Genomic DNA, 27,632 nt, shown 5'->3' with positions numbered 1-27,632 from the left:
AATTATGGATTACGGATCTTTATCGTCTAATTTCTTTAAGCAGAAATATGAGATTTCCTCTGTAAATCCGTAATACAATAAAAGTTATACAATATGGGGAAATCCATTGGTTACATAAGCTGTGCATTCTATGAAATAGTTAATATACGCTGATTTTAACATTATAGCAGCCTTGAGACGAACCAGGCTTGGATCATTTGTTTCTTCATTTATCTTCGTCAAAGGGCATGCTTTGGTTGATGGAATTCTATAAACAACTGAATACGTCTTTCCTGCGTAGGCGGAATTTATATTCCCAGCGAAATTATCAGATTTAATATTGACTATCTGCAGAAGCCGAAATGAATATCAAGTGGGGAATTCCTATTCAACTGCATCAATACGGAGTGAAATGACAATTTAATATCGACAGACAAGGAAAGTTTGATCTATGAAACAAATGTTTGGGATTCTGTATTTTAATAGGTTTATGTTGATACAATCCCAGATTGATTTATTCATTCCTAAAAGCGATGTTCGGGAAAGTATCCCTTAAAAACAATTTTGTTCCTTTGCTCCTTTGTATTTGTGTATACTATGTGGTAGTGCATGTGTTGCTGCATGCACGCCTCTGTCTCTGTGTGTGTGTGTGTGTGTGTGTGTGTGTGTGTGTAATATACATAAAGCGCAACCCCTTAACATCCATTCGGAGATACACAAGGATGAAGTTTTTTGGTCATTTTTAGAAGTATCCAACGATCCAAACGATTCTAGAGAATGCACGGTGCGTGCAGGGCTTATAAATAACTGATATTCATAATTCGGCGGCTTTGCTTTGCTGCATTTTTAAGATTTAGGAAATGCATAACGAAAACTCAGACTATTAAAAACGGCAAACCTCACTGTCCCAGTTATCATCACAATCAAGACTTGTGTTGTTGCAAGCACTGCTTGTTAGTATTAGAGTCTATTTCAAGGGCCAAGAGTTAATTAGCACTACCATTTTATTCTAATTAGCTATATTTAATGATGTGCATGCTGAAGGATAAGATCGTACACGATTGTAATCAGTAAAAGAATTATAGCAAACGATTTAGAGAAAGAATGATAGCAGACGATTCAGAAAAAAAGAATGACGGTAACCAATTCAAACAAGAATGATAGTAAACGATTTAAAAAAGAATGATAGTAAACGATTCAGAAAAAAGAATGATAGTAAACGATTTAAAAAAAGAATGATAGTAAACGATTCAGAAAAGGAATGACAGTAAATGATTAAAAAAAGAATGATAGTAAACGATTCAGAAAAAGAATGATAGTAAACGAGTCAGAAAAAAGAATAATAGTAAACGATTCAGAAAAAGAATGATAGTATACGATTTAGAAAAAGAATGATAGTAAGCAATTCAAACAAGAATGATAGTAAACGATTCAGAAAAAGAATGATAGTAAACAATTCAAACAAGAATGATAGTAAAAGATTAAGAGAAAAAAAGATAGTAAACGATTCAGAAAAAGAACGATGGTAAACGATTTAGAAAAAGAATGATAGTAAGCAATTCAAACAAGAATGATAGTAAAAGATTCAGAAAAAAAAAGATAGTAAACGAATAAAAAAAGAATGATAGTAAACGATTCAGAAAAAGAATGATAGTAAACAATGCAGAAAAAGAATGATAGTAAACGATTAAAAAGAAGAGTGATAGTAAACGATTCAGAAAACGAACGATAACAAACGATTAAAAAGAAGAGTGATAGTAAACGATTCAGAAAACGAACGATAACAAACGATTCAGAAAAAATGTAAGTAAACATATACAGTCAGAACAAGGATGATAGTAAACGATTATAATTAGAAAAAGAATGATACTAAAAAGCCAATTAGACACGAGTTAGAATTTTCCTGCTCGCTGAAACTTAGGAATCAAGAAGTTGCATCAACACAAGAAATATTCTTGTGTTTCGGCACTGTTTCTTCATTTATTATCCATTTTACAATTCATACAAATTATCACACGATAAGGATTTCTGTCTGTTTAAGAGTTTGTTGAGGACATCTCTGGCGATTTTTATCGACCCCTTTCTTTCTTTCTGAGGGGTTTTTGAAATTTTTTCAAAGATGGCGTCAGGGTTCAACTTCAGCCGTATCTGACTAAGGGTGCCCACTAAAAGTTCATCCACATTATGATTCAGGGTAGCGGAGGTTTCTATGTATTTACATTTGTAACTGCAGGCAGCTGAGCGGGCTTCTGAAATAAATATATATAAAAAACAATCAATCAATCAATGCAAATACATACATACATACATACATACATACATACACACTGTTTCTAAATCAGTACCTTTTTGGAGTTTAGCTTATTATTTATCTTGTTTTAGGAATAAAAATCTAATTTGATGTTTTTAAGAGTTTTTGTGTGAAGCAAAATAAACTCCAGACATTAGACATTTCAGAATGCTTATTAATATATAAACTGACAAATAAATAAATACATAAATAAGCAATTTCACTTGTATGATGAAAAAGCAATGAAGCAGTGATGTTAACAAGCTCTAAAAGAGTTAAACGGGTTTGAAATATTTTTTGAGATATTTAAATGGCAGTAGCTTTCATAATATTAAACAAAAACAGAGTTTTCTTCTTCTACTCATTTGTCAAAAGTTGCTGTGGAGATCGAATACTGCAAAAGACGCGTTTAATGAATACAAGCCTTCAGGAAGCCAGTACGTATTTGCTTTATTCCGCGAGGAAAATTAAACTGGAAGCACTTAAAACACTCAAAGGAAAAAATTATCTGATATCGAAAATGTTATGATGAATAAAATAAAGCGCAACATGTTTACATAACTTTCAAGACAAAAAAAAAATCTTTGTATGTGTGGGGTTTTTATTTTTATTTTTATATTTTTATGTTATTCTTGCTGTTGTTGTTTATTTATTTTTAATAGTTTGTTTCACTCCTTGAAACATCATTGATACTCCAACAAGGCTTGGTGCATTAATCCGATAAATGCTGATCAAAACTTTCAGTAAAGTTTTAGAATTAGTATCTTATAGGTGTTTATATATATATATATATATATATATATATATATATATATATATATATATATATATATATAAGATAAGCATTTTATGTATTAATGTAATACTGTAATTATAACCTTTCTATCTACTAGGCTGATTGCCCGTCCTAGTAAAACGAAATTCGAATGAGTCAGTTTAAAAGAAAGTTTGAAGAAAGTGGAAGAAAAATTTGTGATGCAGCCGCGAGTTTCGAATTAGTGACCTCTTTTTTGGCAGCCACACGTAGACAAATGTGGGTGTTTATATTTAAGATGGATCAATGAATCTGGAATAAAATAAATATTCTAAAACTGACTCCGAACCCACAAAGTGATCTTTAGTATCTTCGTACAAGAACGCTGGTAACATTTCGAAATATCGCCGCTGAGGAAGATTTGCAATTTCTAATATTTACGAATTGTACAATTTTTAACGGTCCAGGATAAACACGAAGCGTCCCCTTCCCCGATTTGTTTAGCATTCATAACCGTTCAAATCAGCTTTCCCTGGGAAGAGGAGTCTATTTTGATAAAGAGGGGTGACCATAAAGTGTAGCCACTCTTAAAATATCGTGTGATAAAAATGTAATACATGTCAACTTTAGTCGATTTGATTTAAACTCTTCACGTTTACGAGAAAAGGCCAATGTTCTAAGATAGTACAATTGTTATGATACAGACACACTTAATTAAAGGTTTTCTGGCGCAGAGTGAAATCATCATATTTGAATTCGGAAAGTTTTGGAATAATTTATTTAGGAAATGAACTTAGTATTTTACTGGTTTAGAAAGTCATCGATCTCGAACACCATTTACATAATGCACAAACAGCTTACGCTGCGACCGTTAATGCAGTGTACAATCGATTTTCAAGTTTTATGACTTCATGAATCCGTAAAATACAATGTGTAAAAAATACAATGTTAAATTTTTGTTATCACAAATGGTTATAAAAATAATAACGAGTCGTAATAAATAAATAAATAAATAAATAAATAGCAAAACTATGCTTTAACTATTGTTTACATATAATTGGCAAAACACACAAGAAGACGCATGAATACTAAGGTAGTTCCTTTTTGGTTTTATAAACTAATGAGTTCTAGTTTTCTGCGCCATATGATGTGATGTTAACCAATCTAGATACTTGTTACATAGGTTTGGCTGTTTTTGCTATTTTGAGTTTAACACCATTTCTCAGCACAAGATAGGTTATTTCATGGCGGTCTGCATAACTGGTGAAGGAAGAACCCTGAGAAATCCCGGTAAAAATTACCAACCCACGGAATGTGGCAGGCTTTCTTACATGGAAACATTGACCAAACCCAAGACTCGAATCCACGTGGACAGAAGGTCAGATGGCAGTGATCGGTAAAGGTAAGAGCTTTAGACCATTAAGCCACCTAGGGCACCTCAAAGTTTGGAAAATGCTTGCTATTATATATTGACAATATTAGCCAAATTCTTGACAATGTATTGCTTTCCCTTAACCAGATGCTGAAATGTATACATGTTACTTGGAAGCTGATATAAGTTGACGTAATTTAGAAGCTCAGACATCAGTTCTACCCTAGTCTGATTAAAATCAGGTCTACACTGGTATACATGAAGATCTAACAGTGACCACTTAGAGGTAATGTTCTGGTAACCTATGTTTATTACTATAATCACTCATTTTAGAAGCCAATCCGATGAAGTCTTATATCTTCGCATTTGGAGACTCAGAAGTGTGGATGAAGAGCATTAATGTGTACCGAACGATTTGATTCACTTTCATATTTTTTGAAAGCTGCATTTTTATTGGCTAATTCAAAGGTCACCAGAACATGACCCCTAAGCGGTCGTCGACAGATCTTCACGTAGGACAGCAGAGATCATATTTTAATCAGATTGGTTCTACCCAGACCTAGAATCAATGTCGATAATCTCTGACAAACTTATAAATAAACCCGAAGTCACTTGGTAACTTCACACGATGAACTATAACTTATTTTACTGGTTAAAGAACCTAAAAATATACTTTGCATATACTTCATACCAATAAATCTTCGTGCCAAAATAAATCTAAATATTGCAACGGTCTTTCTTAGGATACATACTTTCGCTGCTGTAAGCAGGTGAGTGCAAGTGACAGCCAGTAGAGGTCTATCCCAAATCAACGGGATCCACAAACATTTTATTGAGAACATTTTAAAGATAGTAATTTTATCTTTTCTGAAGCCACCAACCCCTCATGAGAGTTTAAATCAAACCAACCGTGTCCAGAAGCTAAACTGACCTTTTAGCTCATCATTACCAAAAGGCAAGTCATTGGTTGAACTGAAATACGCTTCGTTATCTTCGTCAATGGCAAGAAAAATGTTAAATCCTGCTAAAAACACATAATAGTTCGTCATGCTTAGGAATCAAAACAACTCTAACATTTTGCTTGATTCCAGCTACGTTGAGATCATTCTTTTAAGATGCTTTGATCTGCGACATGAAGCAAATTCTCATATTATCGTTTGGAGATGGATATACCTCAAATGGTGCAATCATTGGATGATGGGTGGTACATATTCCTCATAGGTAAAATTAACTATATAATGGGAATTTACGTATATTAGTCAAAGTAACGTTACGATCAGGAGTTTTTTGTGATTGGCTGAGATGTTGCTATTGGTATCGAAATTGCGTGTACCTGCTCCTGACACAATTCTATTCCGGACGAGGTCAGTCTTATTGGCCACCAGGACGATTGTTCTGTCTGTCCCAAGATCATTCCTAAGATGCTGCAACAAGGTCAAGGACCTGCTGAAAGACTCTCTATCAGTGATTGAAAATACCACCACATAAGCATCCACATTGATGTCTTCGGATGGGAGCTAGAAATAGAAGAAGAAAAAACATGCAGAAACAGACAATTCCGTAAACCCGAGCTCTGTGACTCAGACGAATTAAGTTGGACCCCAGTAGCTTTCCAAGCCCCCAAATATATTCTTGCTAAATAAATAAGAATCGATAACAAGTAAAAATTCATGTGTTCTGGTTGATCATTTAAGCAAAGTCGTCTAGTTTTTCTTCATATTCGAAAATTAGTGAACAATCAACATTAAACAGTTTGACTTAATACTGATTGATTGCATGTGTTATGGTTGTAAACCTTGAAATAATATAATTGAACAAAATGTTCTGGATCCAGACGTTCGAAAAATATAAATGAATCACGTAGAACACAAACGTAAATTTCTCCAATTAAAACTTTCAAAAAGGTTTCATCCATCTTACCAGGGACCGCAATTACATATGAAGAGATGCATGTATAAAATAGCATAACCATGATTGATACAACTTGAAGCCTTTTCACTCTTGCAAGTAGTGCGATTATCTGCGAATTCACTATTTTTTTTAAAAAACGAAGAGAATTAAGATTTCCACTGTGATTTTGAATAGTGTGTATTTTCAAGGAATCTCGCACGAGCTTAATCTAGATCTATTCTTTAACGACTATAGTCGTTGTTTTGTTTATTTTCTCCTTGAAATTGTCGTATGTTTCATTTGTGCGACTGCGCCACGTGCGGCGCGGAGAAGGGAATGGATTACCAGTTTCAGAGACAACATATCCTGCATCTTTTTAAGTATTTTTCCTAAATTTCTTCTTCTTCCTCTCATTATTATTATTAGTAGTAGTAGTAGTAGTAGACGCAAAGTATCTCGCTCCCGTGCAAATCAAACATCTGTGTGAGCCAGGCTGTGAAGTCCATTGTTTCCCCTACATTCACGGACGTAAAGACAACAGTCATTGTCAATTGAATAGGTTCTTAAAAGTGCAAATACTGCAATAATTTGTCTCTAATAACCTAACAACCTAATGACTACATTACACGAAACTCTAACAATTTCACACCTGAATATTTTTTCCTTGTTCCCTACTTGTATGACTCTTCAGTAAGCCTTTCTATGCCAAATATTAGTGCTTCACGCAATGCAATGCAAAACAAATGGAATGACTCGACCGGGCTTCAGATTTAATAGCAGTATGGATGACGTTATACTATTATTGATACCCTTCAAGTGTGCATGAATTATTGCCCCTTTGACACTTTGTCTCTATCATCACATTGCTCGGCCAGTTCCGTCAAGTAACGAGAAAACCTCGGATGTAGTTGTAGGAATACGCATAAATTTAACGGCTTGTGGTTATTGTACCCCAAATGTAGCGACAGAAAATGCTGAAAATGTTTCGACTGCGACATCGTCTCATTCCGCCCACATACGGTGTCATGTGAACAAAAAGTAGTTACGAATATTGCTCTTAATGGCAGCGAATTACATTTGAAATTTCGTCTGACGGAAAAGGCCGATCATCTTCCAATTGATTTCATATCAGTCGATTACTTCACACAATTCGTTCACTTCTTTGGACGTGCTTAAAGTACACAAGGAGTAGGTTGCCGTCACGCAACATATTTGTTACTGCTGTAAAATTTTAATGCAGAATCAGCATGTATATGAAAGATCTGGCCATAGTTCCTCCTATAGCTAAGGGTGAATCAATTAGCAGACGACAAATGACTATAATTTGTAGTCATAAATCTCACCAAGAAGCTAATTTGCCGACAAAACGAGTCGTTCAACAGCCAAATCAAGGCAGTATGTGACATAGCAAGGGCACGAGACGTCCTAATTAATTCTGCATCCTTGACTTTATTCAAACAAGACTGATTTGAAGAGAAAAAAAACAAATCTTCAATCGCTTTCAAAAAGATGCAAACTAATTTGTGCTGCAAAAAAGAAATATGACGAGAACGCAGAGGAGTGTAATTAACGAATTATGTTTTCACTCAAATCGAACGTAAGCCACTGATTAAGGATCTTAAACGAGTAATAATTTCTGAAACGAGTCGAATGATGGATATCTTTTGTGAGCTTTAGCAAGCAAAATATTGAAATTATTGAACGAATTTCATAACTTGTATTTTAAATAAGAACAAATATAAGACTATATTTATCGCACGGCGAAAAATACTAGTTTAGTGATATAGTTTGAAATAGACGCAGGTGCCTCAGTCGATGCGCATTCCGTTTACACGACGTTAAGAGGTCATTTGTGACGTCATGAGGTGTTATTACATCTGTTACATATGTAAACATATTATTCGTGTATATTAAGGTAAACAAGACAGGAGTCATGTATTAAACAGGACATACGCTTAGGATAGGGGATGCCGAAGAAAAGTCTGCCTTTACCTGTAAAAAAAGCCTTTAGAATTTCGCGCCAGCGAAAGCAAGAAAACATCTCTATCTTCTAATTCAGGCGAAAGATAGAAAATAAATCGTGCGTGGTTTACTGGAAATGCTGAAGTATGCAGATACATGATTTGGACTCTGATGGTCATGTTTATTAGCGGAGTTCAAAGAAAAATGGTTCAATTTGGCTTAACTTTTACTGCAATCCTGTTAATAAGAATAATAATAATAATAACAATAACACTAACAATAACGAAGAAGAATTACAAAAAGAACACAGAAGAAAAACAACAACAACATGAAGAAGAATTAGACAACAAATGCATTTGCAAGAAGTTTTCAAGAACCGCATAACTTTTTAAAAGATTTTAATTATATTAAAATTTTGTTCATTTGTGCCACCCCTGAAAGAACTTGATTTTTCTTTACAGAATAAGCTCCGTAATGAATCGTTATGAACAATAATGCCAGTTTGTTCTCTAAAAATGTGACAATTCAGAACTAATTTCTTCAAAAATGTGTTTCAAAAGTCAAATGGCAAAATTTTAAAAGACAAGTCACGTTCCATTTTGGGTAATTTTGTAACAGATTCTAAGACAAAACTCCTTAGAACATCGTTTTTAACTGAGAGTCGTATTTTTTATATTAGACATGATTAATTAGCGTATCAGATACACAAACTGAGGTACCGCGTTTTAAATACGTTATACATACCTATTGTTTGGTACGTACTGACGGTGTCGTGGATTTATTATTATGGTTGAATGATTACATAGTGATACTTCTTTCGAATTGTTTGTTGTTGTAGGAAACCTTATTTAATTGTCTTGTTTCACGTATTGAGTTGGGCAGCAAAATATGATCATGATATCTGGATAACTACTTTATGAATCTGTATTTATCTTGTGGAACAATGGGAGACTCGTTCGATGATTTACCAAGATACCTTGGCATGGCACCTGCTCGATACTCCGGAGGTTCATATATTCAAAGGTTTATAGTCCGAGTTATTTTGTAGAGGAGCTCTATTTCCGAATAATGGCTCACTAATCCAAAGAATCGTAACTTTGAAGGAAAAAGTTTAAAAGCTCACATATTTGAAGGCGTTTCACTCTGAAGGTTTTGAATGACAATGGATCCATTGATGAAAGGGATTCTTAGTCCGAGAATATTTCAAAAGGGTTCACCAATCCGAAGGTTCTTTTGCTTTGAAATTATTTGAAAATGGGTTTAAACAAAAACATAAAGTATTTGAATATATTTTATGTGTATAATCTAACATATCTTCGGACCACTGGACCTTCGGAATATTTAACTCTTCTTTTGGAAAAATAAAACTTCGGACCACTGAACCTTAAAATCATTGAACCCCTCTTTCGAAAAGATGACTGTTCGAATCAATGAAGTTCAAAACTTTTGTTTCAGTACCATAGAACCTTAGGATAAATGAAACTTCGGACTATGGAATTTTAATTCGGTGATATTCTGAAACGTGACTTGAGGTCAATTATGTTCATCGTATGCGTGAATGCTCGTGAATACTCATCCATCTAAACACCAATAAGTCGCGTAGCATGCTTAGCCCCACTTTATTCAACAATCACGGTAAATGACCGTGAGAATATAAATAACAAAAATAAGGTAGATCTATCAACATTTTCTGACTATAGTGGGATTTGGAAAGCAAGCAATCCAAACAGCAAAACAGTCATAGGGCAAATACAAGATAGTCATAACCAAATAGGTCGGTGGGCAGATAAATGAGTTTAAAAATAGCCAACACTAAAACAGAAGCCATTATGTTCTCGCCACACAATAGAAATACCACAGAATACCCTAAACTGCACATACAAGGGAAAATAATAAAATTTGTCAAAATAGCCAAATTCCTAGGAATGTTCCTTGACGAAAACCTAACATGGAAACACCACATTAAAGAACTCACCCAAAAATGTACAGCTGATCTAAGTCTATTAAGAAACCTCAAGGGAACTACATGGGGGCCAATCAAGAAACCCTTTAAACAATATATAGCGCACTTATAAGAGCAAAAATAGATTACGGATGCCAAGTATATACATCAGCTAACCAAACATTACTTAATAAACTAGATTCCATACAACATAAGGCACTAATCATTTGCACTGGAGCACTAAACTCAACCTCCCTAGTAGAGCTCCAAATACTGACAGGACAACTACCACTGCAACTAAGAAGAAACGAAAGCACATTAAGATAATCCGCACGAGTTTCAATACACTAAACAAGCCATCCCACCAGGAAAATTATCCAACAAAGTAATATCCCTTTCATTAAAAACTGAAACCACAACCACCCCGGTGCAAACAAAATTCATGAACTAACTAAAGATCTTATCCTACCCACTCTACAAGCTGAACATTGCAGTTACCCCGATCCAACACCATTGACGGGAGGTAACCCTAATTGTAACACAATAACCCTTACTTGTGGCAACAAACAAGACCAGGTACATTATATAAGGACAAATATATTAGCCGGGCTAGAAGAAAAATACATAGGGTACACCAAGATATACACCGATGGCTCAAAAATTACAAAACCGTACAAAAACTGCTGCGGGAATAGCAACCATTGAAACCAACACAGAATTCGGAGCTAGATTACCCGACACCTGCTCCATTTACACAGCCGAATTCTGGGCCATTATTGAAGCTCTAAAATGGATCAAACTAACAAACACTAGACAAGCAGTTATCATTAGCAACTCCCTTAGCGTCATCAACTCGATTAAATCAAACCACTATATCACACGAAGCAACTTCCTGAAGGAAACCACCGACCTATCCAGATTTCCTCAAAGAACAAAACTTAAATACGGGTATTACTTACAAAAATATTATAAACTTCCTCACCGACATTGGGATAAAAGGGGGAATTAAACAAAAGTGTATGACCCGCTTAACAATAAATGAATACCATTCAATTAATTACAACTGAGGTACAGGCTAACACACTAAATTTAAGGAACAACAAGACAAGATGTCTTTGACATGTCTTAGCGACCCGAGTATTCGGCAAAGATATGTCTTATAAAGAAAGATTTAGCTGAAAATAACATCACATAAATAACTCTATCAACAAGCTAGGATAATAATCAAAACAAAATAAGTCCTAACATACCATAACTAATAGACAGGCTAACAAATAACATCACATAAATAAAACAATTATTATAACTAGCAGACAGGCTAATAAACTTAAAATTAGGGAATAAATAAGATCAGATGTCTTTGACATGTCTTAGCGACCCGAGTATTCGGCAAAGATTTATGTCTCAATCACGTGGACTTAGCCTGAAAATAAAATAACAACATAATAATAGCTTCATCAAAAAAAAAACTAGAAAAATAAATCAAACATAAAGATAGATTAGCAAGTACTTAGCCCAACCCTAAACCCACACATACAGAAACAAATAAACTGCAACAACCCTTAATCTAAATTTGAAGAAAAAATATTTTTCTTTTCTTTCTTTCTTTTAAAAAATAATTAATTATTTTTCTAGGGCACCACAATCATACAACATGAAATCAAGGACACTATCATATTTTCCTACTGCAAGGTGACCGCAGATTATCTGTAGAACAATAAACTCAACTGCACTAAGGCACATCCTCTCCTCGAGGCACTAAAAGCAATTAGAACACCTAGCTAAGACCAAAAAAAAAAAAAAAATAGAATATATAAGGTGGTCTTAAAAGCCCAAGACCATCAGGCCCCGCTGCACAAGGCGGCAAAGTCTATCAAGATAGGAAAAACTTACTCTAACCCCAAAATTAATATCTATAAGGTGGTTTAAACCCCAAGGACCACCAGGCATGTCTGCACAATGCGGCAACCAAAAACCTAGCGAAACTAATTAAGACCCTAAACTTAAGAATATATGAGGTGGTCCAAACCCCTAGGACTATCAGGCCCAGCTGCACAAAGCAGCGCACCATTAAGCCTAGGAAAGTTTAAATAACCATACGCAAAAGGGTGAACCCAAACCAACAACCACACCACCCAAATCAGACTCAATAGATAAAGTTTAAATAACCCTACAGACTATCAGTAAGGTCACTGGTGCGGTACTATCTTTAATAAAAACGGCACAGAATATGTCTCCAAAAATTCGTCAAGACGGCAATTCATTAACCTTTTGGCAAGGGAGTCAACAAAGTTATATCCTGGATAAACCAAGGTGCCTTCCTAGTGAGCGGGCTCCTCCCTGACCGAACCTTCCTCTTCGCCACCACCGGTGTAGTGTTAAATTTTGACCCTCGTTGAATTCTGACCTTCCGGGTCTGCTTTTAACGTTGAGAGTTGACCCAGGGTCAGTTCTTAACGTCGAAATTTGATTTTCACAGTCGTTGAAAACTGATCGCAGCATTGAATTTTGATCAGATTTCTGGGTCATTTTTTAACGGATATTGTTTTAAGTTATGCATACATGGGTTTATGAATCGTCAATAAGGAAATGCTTAGTATGTATAAAATCAACAAAAGCAATGTAATGCAGTACATGTGGTAATGAAATTATGAATATAGTTATATTCCATATTTGAAATGGATATAATGTAATTTTGTTTGTACTTCGCCTGCTGCGTTCCATCAAACAACCAATGACCCTCTTCGAGCCTTAACCAAACAAAATCAACCATGGGAATGGAGTGAAAAACGATAAAGCGTTTGAAAAACTCAAACAGAATTTAATAAAATAACGCAATAATAGCGTAATTCGATCCTAATAAGGAAACGCAATTACTTGTAGATGCAATTCTTGTCGGTCTAGGCACATTATGAACTATAAATGGAAAGATTATTGCCTACGCCTGTAGAGCACTTTCAGATGTAGACCAACATTTAAAGAAAGACATCAGAGTAGTATAGTGGGACGATAGGGCGATAATGGGAATTAGCATTACAAACCAACCTGGGACGATATGGCGACAAGATTTATAGCGACAATGGGAATTAGCATTACAAACCACCCTGGGACGATATGGCGACAAGAGTTATACTGACAATGGGAATTCCCATTACAAGGTCCCGTGGTACGATATAGCGATAAGTACTTTGAAGTACAACCTGTGTCTGTATAGCTTCAAGGGAAAATTAGCATAGGAATATATCATGGGCCTGCCTAGCGTCAAGGGGAAATAAACATGGGAATATAGCGTGGATTATAAACACTGATACCACATTTAAATTGTTTTTGTTGAGGGTTAGGCATGAAAGTCATTTGGTTCTTCTGCCTTTTCTTCTTCTACTTTCTCCATTTCTTTATCCATCTCCAAAATTTTCCCAATATTCCTTTCTTTTTGTGTTCCGACTCAGGAATCCAGTCTGGATGACCTATCGCTCTACATTTCTCCTGGACATTCATCCAGTTTTTGTTCATTCTCTCAAATGCTTCTTTTTTCTTTCTGTTCTCTTGTTCTTTCCTATCATTTGCCCATGTGTCCTTAACGTTCTTGACTTCTTCTTCCAAGCCCCGTTTCATAATTTCTTCTGCTTTATGGACTTGGTCCCGTCCCCTTTTGACAAAAGCCCACTCTGTCAAACTGAAGATATCATCAAAAAAACACCTGACTTTGGTAACAATTTCAAGAGACTGCTTCAATGTTCCGACTCTTACATATTCAGGCTAGATGAAACCTCTCAACTTCTTTATCTCTTCTTCTATCATCCCTTCAATGTTCTCCCTGGCTATTTTCAGATTGTTTGCAAAGTCCAAGCTGCCTGGGAACTTCCATTCTCTTTCAAGTCTTTCCACTACATACTCCGCATCTATCATCCAATACTAACTCTCCTTCAACTGGTTAAACAAGTCAGATACTGCTACCATCTTCTTTTCGCTTATTCCGTAGAATGGCGCGAATGACGGGGGTTTTTTACGTTTATATCTAAAGCACGGACGTGAAGGAAAACATCCCCTACTTTTGTCTTCTCATATTATCTACTATTCACACAAAGGTAATGAGACAAAAAACTAACCACATTATATACTATCCACACATGCAGAGATGCCAAATCAAACCCCAAAATCTACCATCCACACACGCCAAGAAGCAGAAACAAACCCACCATTTACTATTCACACACGCAGAGATGTCAAATCAAACCCCCAAATTTACCATCCACACACGGGAGAAGCTAACAACATAACCACAATCTACTATCCACACATGCTGAGAAGCAGAAACATAACCATAATATACTATCCACACACGCTGAGAAGCCAAATCAAACCCAAAATTTACCATTCACGCACGTCAAGAAGCAGAAACAAACACACCATTTACTATCCACACGCACAGAGATGCCAAATTAAACACAAAATCTACTATCCATTAAACCCTAACTATACTATCCACACACAACACACCGAGAAGCAAAAACAAAACCCAATTATACAATTAACACAAAAGGAAAGTTAAACAACCACACACTCTACTACTTAACAACAATACCAAATACGGAGAAAATTTTCTGAAACAAACCAACTTAACGCTAAAAAGCTTAAACAACAATAAACAGCACATAGAATTCCTGTGGATTCCATTCCATATAAATATACCTGATCATCGCTAATATACTGTTCAGTTGTTTACCTGCCCTGTTGAACCTTGCGACTTTACCGAAGTGAAACATAGTCATTCATTTATCAGTTTGTCCAATTTGTCCAAAGCAAAGTTCAGCTATTTTGAAAATGTTCCGCATTTTGGGACATTTAAAAAAAAGTATAACAGAGAGAATTACGATAGTGACATATTAACAAGATTCTATTTCACACAATTGTTTCCTTAAAAGAAAAAAAAAATTAAGAAAAACATTTCAGTGAGTAATAAGCTGATTTCATTTTAAAAGTGGTTCAAAAATCAACGTTGAGTTTTCATAACAGAACATTTTACCCTAAGGTCATAATTTCACCTTAACGGGTCGTTATTTAACAAGACATTAAAAAAGGGTCAGTTTTTAACGTGAAATTTTTATCACGTTGAAAAATTACCGACCGGGTCAGAATTCAACGAGGGTCAAAATGTGATACTACATCTGGGTCGTTATTTAACAGGACATTTAAAAAAGGGTCAGATTTTAACGTGAAATTTTGATCACGGTCGTTGAAAAATGACCCGGCGGGTCAAAATTTAACACTACACCGGACATTAAATTAATACATGAAGGGAGAGGCACTTTTTCCTCTCTTCTTGAACAATTCATTAACCCTCCACATAAGAATAAAAACCTAGGTGTCCTGATGTGACGTCATAGTGGCGACCAATCGCTACTGCATCACATACTGCTTTGTTGACACCTAGCGCAGCTAATGCAGACTGAATTGCTACCTTTAACTCCAGTGTATACTGGGTCTATCATCACTCGAGTATAGCCTTACATTCAGGTCGGCTCAATTAAATAGTGCCTTTTATGCACAGTAATGCCGGGGGGGGGATCTAATTCCTTCCCCCGGAATCAATAAAATAGTCCGCTTATGGACATTAACCAGACGTACATACAAAACGTCTATAATTTAAATGATGATGATGATAAGTTGATATTCAAGTTTCGTATGAAAAATAAATCGCTTTTTCCAGACACGTCTACCTACGCACACTAAATTCGACGATTAATCGGGAGGCAAAACCAGATAAAAGCCATACAAGAGATGTGTGTGTGTGGGGGGGGTCTCCGATGGCCTAGTGGTTAGAGCATCCGCCTCGGATGCGGTAGGTCGCAGGTTCGAACCCCGGCCGAATCATACCAAAGACATAAAAATAGTTCTAACAGCTGCCTCGCAAGGCGCTTAGCAGTAAGAGGTTAGTGTTAGGACTGGTCGGCCTGGTGTAAGAACAATGTGGTTGAGTGGGACATAATGATACATGTCTGTGGTATGATGCCCCAGTGTTAGTCATCACTATAAACTGCCGCACTACAGACATCGTAGCGATATGACTGAAATTTTTAAATATCTCTCTCTATCTCTCTCTCTCATACTTTCTCTAATATATGTACATTGAAACACAGAGTACGTAAGTCTATTTGATTTAGATGATGAAAAAACATCTTTTTTTATTTTATATCGGTTTAGTTTAGAATGATGATTTAAACACAGCAGAATGTCTTAAAGAGAACAATAAAATTAATTTTCATAAAACAACATAATCCTTCATTACCTAATATAGATCTTACAATTAATGAAAAGAGTTCCCTCATCTTATCAACACATTATAAAAGCAATCCAAGTCTTGATTAGAGAATACAAAGGAATTTTCAAAACAAATTTCTTCAGAACAACCGAAAGAAATAAAAGATGTTTTTCATCATCTGAATATAACAGATTCAGTTTTCTCAATGTACAAATATTAAAGAAAAATACAATTATTTAGTAGCTTGGATCCTCAGTTCTCTAAGGTTTCAATACATTCTAGTACAAACAATCACCCTTTACGTTATTTTTCTTTCCTGCCAATCGATGCTGTACATGGAGAGAGCAACAGACTGACTAAAGAAAGTTACTGGATTTATCGGTTATATACTTTTTATCCATATATATATATATATATATATATATATATATATATATATATATATATATATATATATATATAACACATGCATTAAAAAAAACCATGGCTTTTAAAGTGTTGGTATGCGCAATAATACGCATATATAAACATTCTTGCAACGGCGTCCTTGCAGCTGTGTGCTGTCAACTAGTTAATCATTAGTGATGTATGAAAATAACTATAAAAGGTATTAATAATCCCCATTTTCTAAATGAATTAAATATAGTACACAATTTCATGGCAATCCTTTCTGCTTATCATTTCCCTTCCCCTTTCATGAGAGAGAGAGAGAGTTCTATGGTCGGTAGTACTGTTAATAAAGCAGAATAATGACTTTGATCAATTGAAAATACATGTATATTAAAACATTTTAATCACCTTTTGTTGGTTCGTCATTTCACTTAGTTTCTATTGGACACTAATTACAATGTGCTGGTACGTGAATGGCTGCGCGTTCATGTGAATGGCTGAGCTAACCATGTGTTTGTAGTACTTTACTTTCTTCCCTGAAACCATCTTTCATGTTTAAATCATTAGTGAGTCTTATATTAATTTAATCAATAAAGATAGAAAGTGAAAAAAGAAAACAATTAACTTATGAATATGAAAAGGTGATTGTAAATCGCAACAAAAGGCACAGAACTACATTTTGTAGCGGACAAACTCCGAAGGGATGTGAGGAGTTCATTCACTCGGTCAATACACAGTTGCCTGTAGTCAATCTTAAGCTCCGTTCAAAGGGCAAATATATGTATATGCATGTGATATAAATACAATACATGTACAGCACGTATGCTTTGTCATTGCTATACCGCTCGTTGTATAAAGTTTAAATTAAGAGTAAAGCCTCGTTTTCTTTTAATGAAAAATCTATACATCTCGTGGTATATCATTGATAAAGCGTACATAAGATACAAATATACTAAATATACTATATACATACAGTGATTGCTAAACTCATCGCATAAAATTATATGAAATTATATGCCTTTTTCTTGTTTATCATTATTTCATATATATATATATATATATATATATATATATATATACACACACACACACACACACACACACACACATCCACACACACAAAACGGTCCCAAAGAGAGGTCACCTGTGAACAGCATTCACCTAGACACAATGGTCATTCTAATTCCCCTGCGAATTTCCCGTATAAATGCCCTGTACAAGTGTTCCCTAACCGAAAAGTTGATTCACCCAGCTTATCAACAGTGACAGCTCCAGGAACGCAGCTAGAAAAACGTTTTTTGTTTGATGAGCAAGGATTTGTTTATATAAAGGCATATCATGTTAATCGATGTATTCGGTGACACAACTAAGTACAAATACATTGTCAATGGTGAAGATTGTCTTAGAGGACAAATATCCAAGGACATAATTACCATTGCCGTTTGTGCCAGTTTGATGAATATGTTTCATTATCTACAGCGTTTATTGTGTCCTACTCTATTTTATGTACAAATAATTTTAAATGGATTTTTTCTTCTTCTGTTTATCAAAAGGAATATGATGAACATGCTAATTGCAATTTTAAAATTTTGAATTATAGCTAACTTCGATTTTTTTAAAAATCCGAGTAGAGAGAGTTTATGTAACTTACAATAGCTTGAAGAAGATTATTTTCACTCACTAATCATCAAAGGTCTATCACAAAAGCCGACTGTCTTTTGATCTCGGCGAGTTTGAACATTTGTTTAATCCATCATCTGTTTGAAGCCTTAATATCTATTTCATACTTAATTATGCAAGCTGGCCTAACGTAAGGGGCCGTCCATTTAGTACGTACACATGGTGGGGGGAGGGGGTAACCCAAATGCATATGCTTTCGTATGGTGGCGGGGTCTAGCGGACACTAGACAAACTGTTTAAAGTTACGCAGCTTATCTCTTTGATGCAGCCAGACATTGTACGTCGGTGGACTATTTGTTTTATTAAACACGTTAATATTATTAATCCTTTATGGTTTCTGCGTAGATTAAATAGAGGCCGTTCTATATAATTGGGTGGGGGGGGGTGCGTCAAGCGTACGTACGCAGGTGGGGGATGTAAACGAAAAGTACGCATTTGTACAGGGAGGGGGAGGCGTCAAGCTTTGCTAGATTTTTGCGCACGCACTAAATGGACCCCTAAATTTAGTCCTGTGTTTCACAGTTACGGGTAATGTTTGGATGCCAATTAAATGAACTGCATCAGATTGATCTAATACTTTGACGCATGGGACACTGATACGAGAGCCAATGACGATGTGACAATGATACGTGAGCCAGTGTTGATTTATTTATACAAGATGGATTAAAATGAAGATAAGATAAATTAATATTGTGTGGAGCTTTTTATTTTCTTATTTTGCGAAAAGGCCACACTAAATACACGAATCTTAATAACATCCAAATACTGCTAAAATAATATATGAATAATAATAATAATAATAATCGGTGCATACTACGCGCATTCGGCATGAATGTAGTTTGAGAGCCTGTTGGAGTTTTATAAGCAAATCGAACGGCAAGAACATATGTAGGGAATGTCTTCATGGCGACCTCCACAACAGAGTACAGTGAAAGTATCCTTTATACACGCTGAATCAACATATATTTGAAATTTTTAAACTAGTAAAGAGTATAAGAATTATTAGGGACTGCAAAGTATTTTCCTCGAGTGTCGCCATATTGGAACAAGTTTACTCTAATTTCATTGATTAGTATAGAACTAACACTCGGGTCGAATTCTCGTTGTATGTTCTCGCTGATCGATTAGCACGTGAAACACGGGTTACCAATTCGAGCTCGTGCTTAGTTACATAAAATACTAGAACACTCGATAATATTCATCGTCAGATCGGGACCCATGACCATCTGTGTAATACTCAAAAGCACCTCATAAAAGGAGTTTGTTCCGATTAAAATAGAATCTGTAATTCTATTTGACTTTTAAGACGATTAACACTTTATTTTAGTATTGTCTTTGTACAAGGTGCACAGAATCATACGTCTCTCTACATTCAGATTTTATTTTCGAAATAATGGTTGTTGTTTTTTTATTCCACCCCATCCCTGCATGGTTTTTCATTCCACCTTTTCCCCTGCAAATTAATGATTAAATATGGAGACTTTAGAGGTTTTTTTTTTCTTTCAAAGTTTGCCAAGTATGTTTTGATTTTCTGTGAAGAAAGTTACATGGCTTGCCTGTTTTTTTTATTTACACAAGCCATTAGACGACACTGATAAGAAAGAAAAAAATCACATGTCTAAGTAATTCGGTTCCATATTGGCTATCATGATCAGAATTTAGCAAGTAATTATGTTGCCAATTGATTTTTTATAACATTCAGTGCTCGATTGCTGTCATTAAAATGTTGCAACATTTACTCAGTTTGAATCAATACCAATGGAAATGTAATACTACTGGAATATAATACCATAGGAACGTAATTCCGATGGAAATGTAATACTATGGGAATGTAATACAAACGGGAATGATGGTCCTCTTTTAGACGTTACGTGATTTTTTTTTTTACTGTGACAGGGTTCTGTACATCCATATAAAACTGAAAACTGCGTATATTTTAAATAGGCAATGGCTTTTCTAGTACGATCCATAGTAAGGGGATGGGGCAACGAGATGAGGCTAGGTGTAAAGAGTTTGTTGCAGAATGTAGGTTAACTTGTGTGGAATTGGAGCAACAAACCGGTTTCAAACATAGGAAATAGAGAGAAAGAAAGAAAAAACATTGATCTAAAATATATCCGACACACAATGTTGCCATTTCATGAAATTTAATTTATTTTTTAAAATTTATTTTAGTATGTGAAAGTGTTTTACATTTACTAATCAAGTGGCCAGTCAAAGACCGAGAAGATTATTGAAGGTTTGGTAACATTGTTTATTCCATACCGTGTCTGTAAACACTGAGCAGAATTCCATAATCGACTCCTCCCCATCCAGCACGACGGAAACAGCGGCTTCGGAAGCTGCAATGGAACAATATTTTAGTATAGTCCAGACCTGACCAGACTGTGTCTGCATAGAAAGTCTGCACACGTCTGGGGGGAAAATACATTAAAATCTGCGCTCGAATTGCTTACATCTAACGGATATATAATCCCATTCTTTGACAAATCGTTGACATCATCAAGTTTATGACATTTTAACTTGTATTTTATTGAAAAAAGACATTAAGACAGAATACAAAGAAATTGTTCTTACAACATTCATTTCGGCTAATATAAACTTTAATTTGCCAAAATTGTTTGACTGATATGGAAGCACGGAAGGGGCATGTGCACAAAAATTATCTTGTGACCAATACTTCGATAGATTTGGCACGTTTTTTTTTTCATTAATGTAGTCTGCTTTAGTCGACATAAAAACAGCGCTGTCTAATGGCCCGTGATTAGAAGAGTCTCGCTTCTCCCCCCACTTTGGGATGAAAGTCGCAGTGGGCCTGTTGACTCCGGCTAATGTCAGCCTATAAAAAGGTGTAATTTACCAGTCCTCATTCTGTGTATCTCTATGTGAGCAACGAGCTCGTGTATAAGTGAAAGTTCTTTTTAGTACATTTATTTTTATTTCGAATTCGTACAATTAAAACGTTAAATGTGCATATATATATATATATATATATATATATATATATATATATATATATATATATAAAGGAAATGTAAAATTAATCCAGAATTTGATTGCTTGATTTTTCTTTATTTTCGCAGAAAATTGTTCTAGAATGAAATAGAACTTAAGACAGTGGGTCTGACCTGAGCATGTATGCACGCTGCATTGTGACGTTTATCTCGAGATACCATATGTCTTTGGTCTCTTATTCTTTCCAGCTGAGAAGTAGCAAAGAAACGATCAACAAGTCTAAAAATGAACCACGGGTTGCAAATGAAACTCGTCTATCACCGTCGGCATCACGTAAGGGCACAATGCAGTAGTTATCCCTACATGACAAGGTGTCATTTTTAACACTCATGAACAGAAACGCAGTGTCTTCGTTCGTATTGATCACTTGGTATCGTACTAGGACCGTTGTCGAAGAAGTTTTCACAGAATACATATAATGTGATTCGATACGACAAGAAGTCGTCAAGGCTTTTGGGACGCCCTTTGAGGTCTTATTCATCCGCAAATACTACCTGAAAGTAGTCCTTAATCTGTCCTATGTATATCTATAACACTGGACAACAAATTTTTACAAAAGTCATGTTACTGAAATAAAATTAGTCAATTCTTATCAATTTTTATGTGCTGAACACGAATATGACAGTCAAATTGCAAAATTGGCTCTAGTTTTTTTGTAATCTGCAAGAAATTAATGTTTACATAACGAAATGCATTCCAATAGTAAAAGGTCAACTGTAATAGCCTACCTATAAAAACTCAAGTCATTGACTACATCTTAGATTTCTTCGCCTGTCTCTTGTACAGCTGTTCGGGAGCATCTCTGAGGAGTGTCCAGCAGTAGTCAGCCAGCATTGTAGTGGACCATTTTCCCTGGTATCTTTGTTCCATTGTTGCGATATCTTGATGAAAACGTTCGCCGTGTTCATCACTAACAATACCACAGTTGCTAGGAAAGAAATCCAAATGGGAATGAAGGAAGTGAATCTTTAGAGACATATTGCAGCCAAGTTTCTTATACTTCATCAACATGTCTTCTACTAGTTCCTTATAGTTTTCTGCCCTAACATTTCCGAGGAAGTTTGTAGAAACTAGGCGAAAAGCATTCCATGCTTGTTTCGCGTCACCTTCCAGCAAGTTGTTGAACCGGTCATCTTTGAAAAGCTCTCGAATCTGAGGACCCACAAAAACTCCCTCTTTAATCTTTGCTTCGCTGAGTCGAGGGAATTTTTCATGCAGGTATCGGAATGCTGGCAAAGTCCGGTCAATGGCTTTCACGAAGTTCTTCATCAAACCTAGTTTGATGTGAAGGGGTGGTAGCAAGATTTTCTGAGCCTCAACCAGAGCTGGGTGTTGGATATTCTTCTCTCCAATGGCTACATTCTGCCTGTGAGTCCATTCCTTCCTCATGTAGTGCATTTCCCTTGCTCGGCTATCCCACTCGCATAAGAAACACATGTATTTTGTATATCCTTGCTGCAGTCCCATTAAAAGGGCAACTACCTTCAAATCACCACAGAGGTGCCAGCTGTACTTGTTATACTCAATGGAATTCAGTAGCTGCCTTAAGTTATCGTATGTCTCTTTCATGTGGACAGCATACGCTACTGGAATAGATGGAAGAATGTTTCCATTGTGCAAAAGCACAGCCTTGAGACTCAGTTTCGAAGAGTCCACAAATAGTCTCCATTCTTGTGGGTCATGAGTGATTTTTAAAGCATTCATGAGGCCCTCAATATCGGAACAGAATATCAGATTACTTTCCTTTCTGAAGAAAGGCTCCAATTGCTGGTGGCGCTTTCGATATGCAGTAATTGTGACATCTTCTTCTAGAAGATTCCATTGTTGGAGTCTTGATCCTAGCAATTCTGCCTTGTTCTTTGATAAGTCCAAATCACGAATCAGGTCATTTAGTTCTTCCTGTGTTATTCTGTGTGGGGTTGATGATGCACCACAGTGAAAATCTGGATCACTGCATGCTGATGGACCAGGAGAAGAACAGGTCGACTCACCTTTGTCTTCGTCAGATGAATCAAGAGAATATTCTGCTGGAGGTTCTGGAATAGGAAGTCCCTCACCATGTGGAACTGGTCTCAATGCAGACGGAATGTTTGGGTAGACTATTCTCGACTTCTTTCGCTTCGTTATTCCGCCGGAAAGAGGAGGAACCAAGCAGAAGTAACAGTCATTTAGGTGGTTGCTTGGCTCTCTCCACACCATTGGGACTGCAAACGGCATTGATGACCTTTTGCAATTCAACCACTGTGAAAGCTGTGTTGTACATGTAGCACAGCATATATGCGGAGCCCAAGGCTTGTCTTGGTCACCAACCTTGCATCCGAAGTAAAGATGATATGCCTTCTTCACTTGAGAATTGATACTTTTCTTCTGGTTGGCAAATGTCACTTCCCCACAAATATAGCAAAAATTGTCCGCGGTATTAACACACTTTCGAGGCATTACTGTTCTTTATTGTACGTAAATGGATAAAATAATAAGTTTTATGTAACAGTAGCTTGAACTGTCTCGCACAACGTCTAAAATATTTTAAATGCTGAACCTATCTGATTGGGCTTTATATAGTACACTGCTTACGTCACCTTCAGCAGCTGCCTGGCATTAGTATAATAGGCCTACACATGTATAGTACACTGCTGACGTCAACTTACTTCAGCAGCCGCATGGCATTAGTATTGCATTGCATCAGAAAATGATGCAATCAACTGTGGATGATGTGAGCATGATGGTATTATGCAATGTTACATCATTATTCCGGATGTTGCTGCAGTCCTACTGGAGAAATTTACACAGTGAAACATTGAAAATGAGGTATATGAATATCTTCAAAACGAGAGCCAATACAAATTTTTCACGGTTATATTCGTGTTCGGCACACCAAAATACTACAGATTAGGGCCTTTTCAAGTCAGTAATGATTTCACTGTTGACCAGTGTAATTATTATGGCTATTTTATTCTAAATAATAGACCGTTGAAACCTATTGGTGGTTTATTTAAACACGTGTAAGGTTTTTCACAGCAACCAGGGGAGCTCCATGACTAGGGGGAATCAGGGACTTGAAAACCCCTCCTTAATCGGCCCTTCGGAATAGCCCTACTGCATGCCTTATAATTATTGGGAAGACAGAAGACAAATAGTAAACATACGTTCTCTTCATGTTTTGATGTAGTTAGTGCATAGATGTATATAAGCAACCAGAATGAGGGGTTTGCACAATTAGTACTCCGTCTTTAAAGTATACGATAACATACTTGCAGCAAAGTTATATATAATGATGTATATCATGAGGAAAAAAAAAAATGCACGAGGGATTTAAAGGCAGCGTTATTTGATAAGCCTAAAATTGTTTTGATCACGCACAGGCAGTTCGGGTTTGCCATGAACCTGAGTAGCTTCTTTCAATCTGGAGTTTTCTGCGACATGGAACCATCTTCTCCCCGCAAGTGATTTTGGGATTATTTATCCCAATCAATATGAGATATCTGCAGTGCATTTGTGGACGCCATAACTCATTTGCTTTATTTACTACGTCTTGTGTAGTGCTGGAACCGAATACAATTTCAAGGTCAATCATTAGTTTCTTCATAGCGATTGATCGATGAGCAAGTAATAATCTAATAACATGTCTACATGATTTCTTGCCGGACCTTGTATATATTTAAGATAGTCTGTAATCCGAAACAGTATGATTTGTGTTGAACTAAATTTCGACCAAAATCGATCACGGAAACAATAATTGTTTTTTTTTTCTCTCTTAGCGATGAAACCGACCAAATCTATTAAATGGTATAATTCTAGTTTTCTAATAATTTGTCATGGTATAAATTCGGATAAAAGCAGCCTTAATTAAACAATATATTACTGCGTTATTGAGCCGAGTGAAAGACGCACAAACAAGAGAAAAAAACAGAACTTACTTGAATCATAAAACAGATATCATTCAGTTGAGAATCAACCGCAAGTTTTCTTTCATCAAGAAAAAACATGTAAGAAAAGGTAAGTACTTGGAAGGGTCGGTATATTTTACAATAGCATTGGTGTCTTATGAATGACGTTAAACTTCCTACATTACTTGTCATATCATACAGTTTTCAGTATTAATTATGAACACATTTAGACCTTAGAGATGTGCCGAACATATTACAAACCTGTATAAAAGAGTTCTCAGGAAATGTTTCTGTGTGTGTTTGTGTGTGTGTCTGTCTGTTTCGTTTTTGAGAGAGAGAGAGAGAGAGAGAGTACCTGCAGTTTCATCGGACGTAAAAACATTTTCGGATGACATGAAATTCTTTGTTAACAAAGTTTTGCCCACACCAGGTGATCCCACGAGTAATATCCGAAAATATGATGGCGCAGCAGACGATGCCGATGATGAGATTGTTCCACTGTCCTGAGAAGTAGTACTTGGTGTTCTTGGGCGGTTGATAGATGGAACAGAAATTGTAGGTGGTATCACCTCCTGGGAATCACAAGAAACGGCACACCCAGTCCAGACTGAAGGTCCAGACCATCTCTTCCGAAGAGTATCTCCTTTGTTCACGGGACCTTTAGGGGTCATTTTAAATGATCGAACCATGGCTACTTCTCCGCAGCCTTTGTCCACGGTTCTGCGGATGTCATTGAATGAAAGTGAAAGGTGTGAAGGATTAGAGGGCATGCTATGTCGTCTGTGTACAGCATCTTCAACAGTCAGGAGATTTGTTTTGTTGTCATGTACCACAGAGGAAGATCTGAAAGATGTAAAGGAACTTGGATTGATATCACCTGCATATTTCTCCGCCATCATTTATTGCTTTCAGTGAGATTCTTGTTCAGCTCAACATTTGCAAATAAGATCAATAATCTCCTAAAATGAATTTACACCACACACATCCTATGAATTACTTTTAAAAAAATAAACGAAACCAATTTGCTTGTCTTGGGTCAATGTTCTATTAAGGCATTCAGAACTTTGAATTTTCTGCTGTTCGTAAGATTTTTCCGCTCTCCAATATAGCCTGCAAAGTTTTCAGTCTATATAACAAACTAGTGAATCTTGTAAAGCTGTAGCATCGAGCTACTTAGGAAGCGAACTTGTTGCTTGCTATTTAACAAGCTGTCATTTTGCACATGACATCAATTTTCTGGGATCGATCAACGTCTTGCACGTCACTTTCACCAGTTGTGCGTTCAGGTTGTTTATCCTCGCACAATGCACTTGACTGTAATACCATCATGCCATTTAACACGACAATCAACACTAGTGTCAAATCTCCGAAGGAAAAGACTATTGGTGGGGGGTATATCAAAGAATATTTATCCCGTTCTCGGACAGATTATTGATTTAAAAACCGTCAGAAGGTACATTATCCATAACTTATAATTTGTAGATTTAAAAGAGTTTAAAAGAAATAAAATTCTTTTAAATCACAGTAACATTGACTGCTAAGATGCCATGAAAAGCTGATCCAATCTATTTTTGGTACTCGTGGCTCAGCGGCACAGCTTAACAGATAGTCTTTGGCTGCACTTGTTCAATACGCACAACACGGCCTACGCATCAAGCTGCGAAATTGTTCAGCCACTTGTCTATTGTGGGGTACGCCCCCAAAGAACTATGGAATACTGATCCTTCTGATAAAAACACTACTGGTAATGAAAAAAGCCTTCATTGATTTTCGCAGTGATGTTATGTGTGATTTAAAAAGAACAAATGCTGCGGATAACAAGGAACCAAAAGATATAACATAGAATATATTTTTTTTAACTAGTATCAAAGAAAAAGCAAGAAACCATTTAGATAAGTTATAGCCATATATATATATATATATATATATATATATATATATATATATATATATATATATATATATATATATATATATATATATATATATATATATATATATATAAAGAATACAAATCATATGGCGAATAATAAGTCCTTTCAAGTGCACTGGATCCAGCCAGGGATCACGTTTGTCAGAGATTGATTAAAATAATTGCAATAAACTGATTACGAACAGTACAAAACTAGTATCTAACTAGCCTGAGCGCTTTCGACTCTTAATGAGTCTTTTAAACTGAAAATAGATGGATCAAACAAAACTTGCAAAA

At 35.8% G+C, this 27,632-nt stretch overlaps 1 protein-coding gene across 1 annotated transcript; it reads right to left on the bottom strand.

Annotated features, from left to right (window-relative positions):
* Positions 1-1,931: 1,931 nt before the first annotated feature.
* Positions 1,932-27,013, bottom strand: LOC149780797 (GTP-binding protein REM 1-like). Its single transcript, XM_089937876.1, has 4 exons — positions 25,779-27,013; positions 20,787-20,863; positions 5,729-5,912; positions 1,932-2,228 (listed from the first exon to the last, which is right to left on the bottom strand). The coding sequence occupies exons 1-4, from the start codon at positions 26,320-26,322 to the stop codon at positions 1,972-1,974; spliced, it is 1,062 nt and encodes a 353-aa protein (XP_089794002.1). The 5' UTR covers positions 26,323-27,013; the 3' UTR covers positions 1,932-1,971.
* Positions 27,014-27,632: the final 619 nt, after the last annotated feature.

Source organism: Sinohyriopsis cumingii, chromosome 16, assembly GCF_028554795.1.
Source record: "Sinohyriopsis cumingii isolate HCF-2022 chromosome 16, ASM2855479v2, whole genome shotgun sequence".
Lineage (NCBI taxonomy): Eukaryota > Metazoa > Mollusca > Bivalvia > Unionida > Unionidae > Sinohyriopsis > Sinohyriopsis cumingii.
Note: the sequence above shows the minus strand (reverse complement) of the source record. Positions and strands in the feature narration are given on the sequence as shown.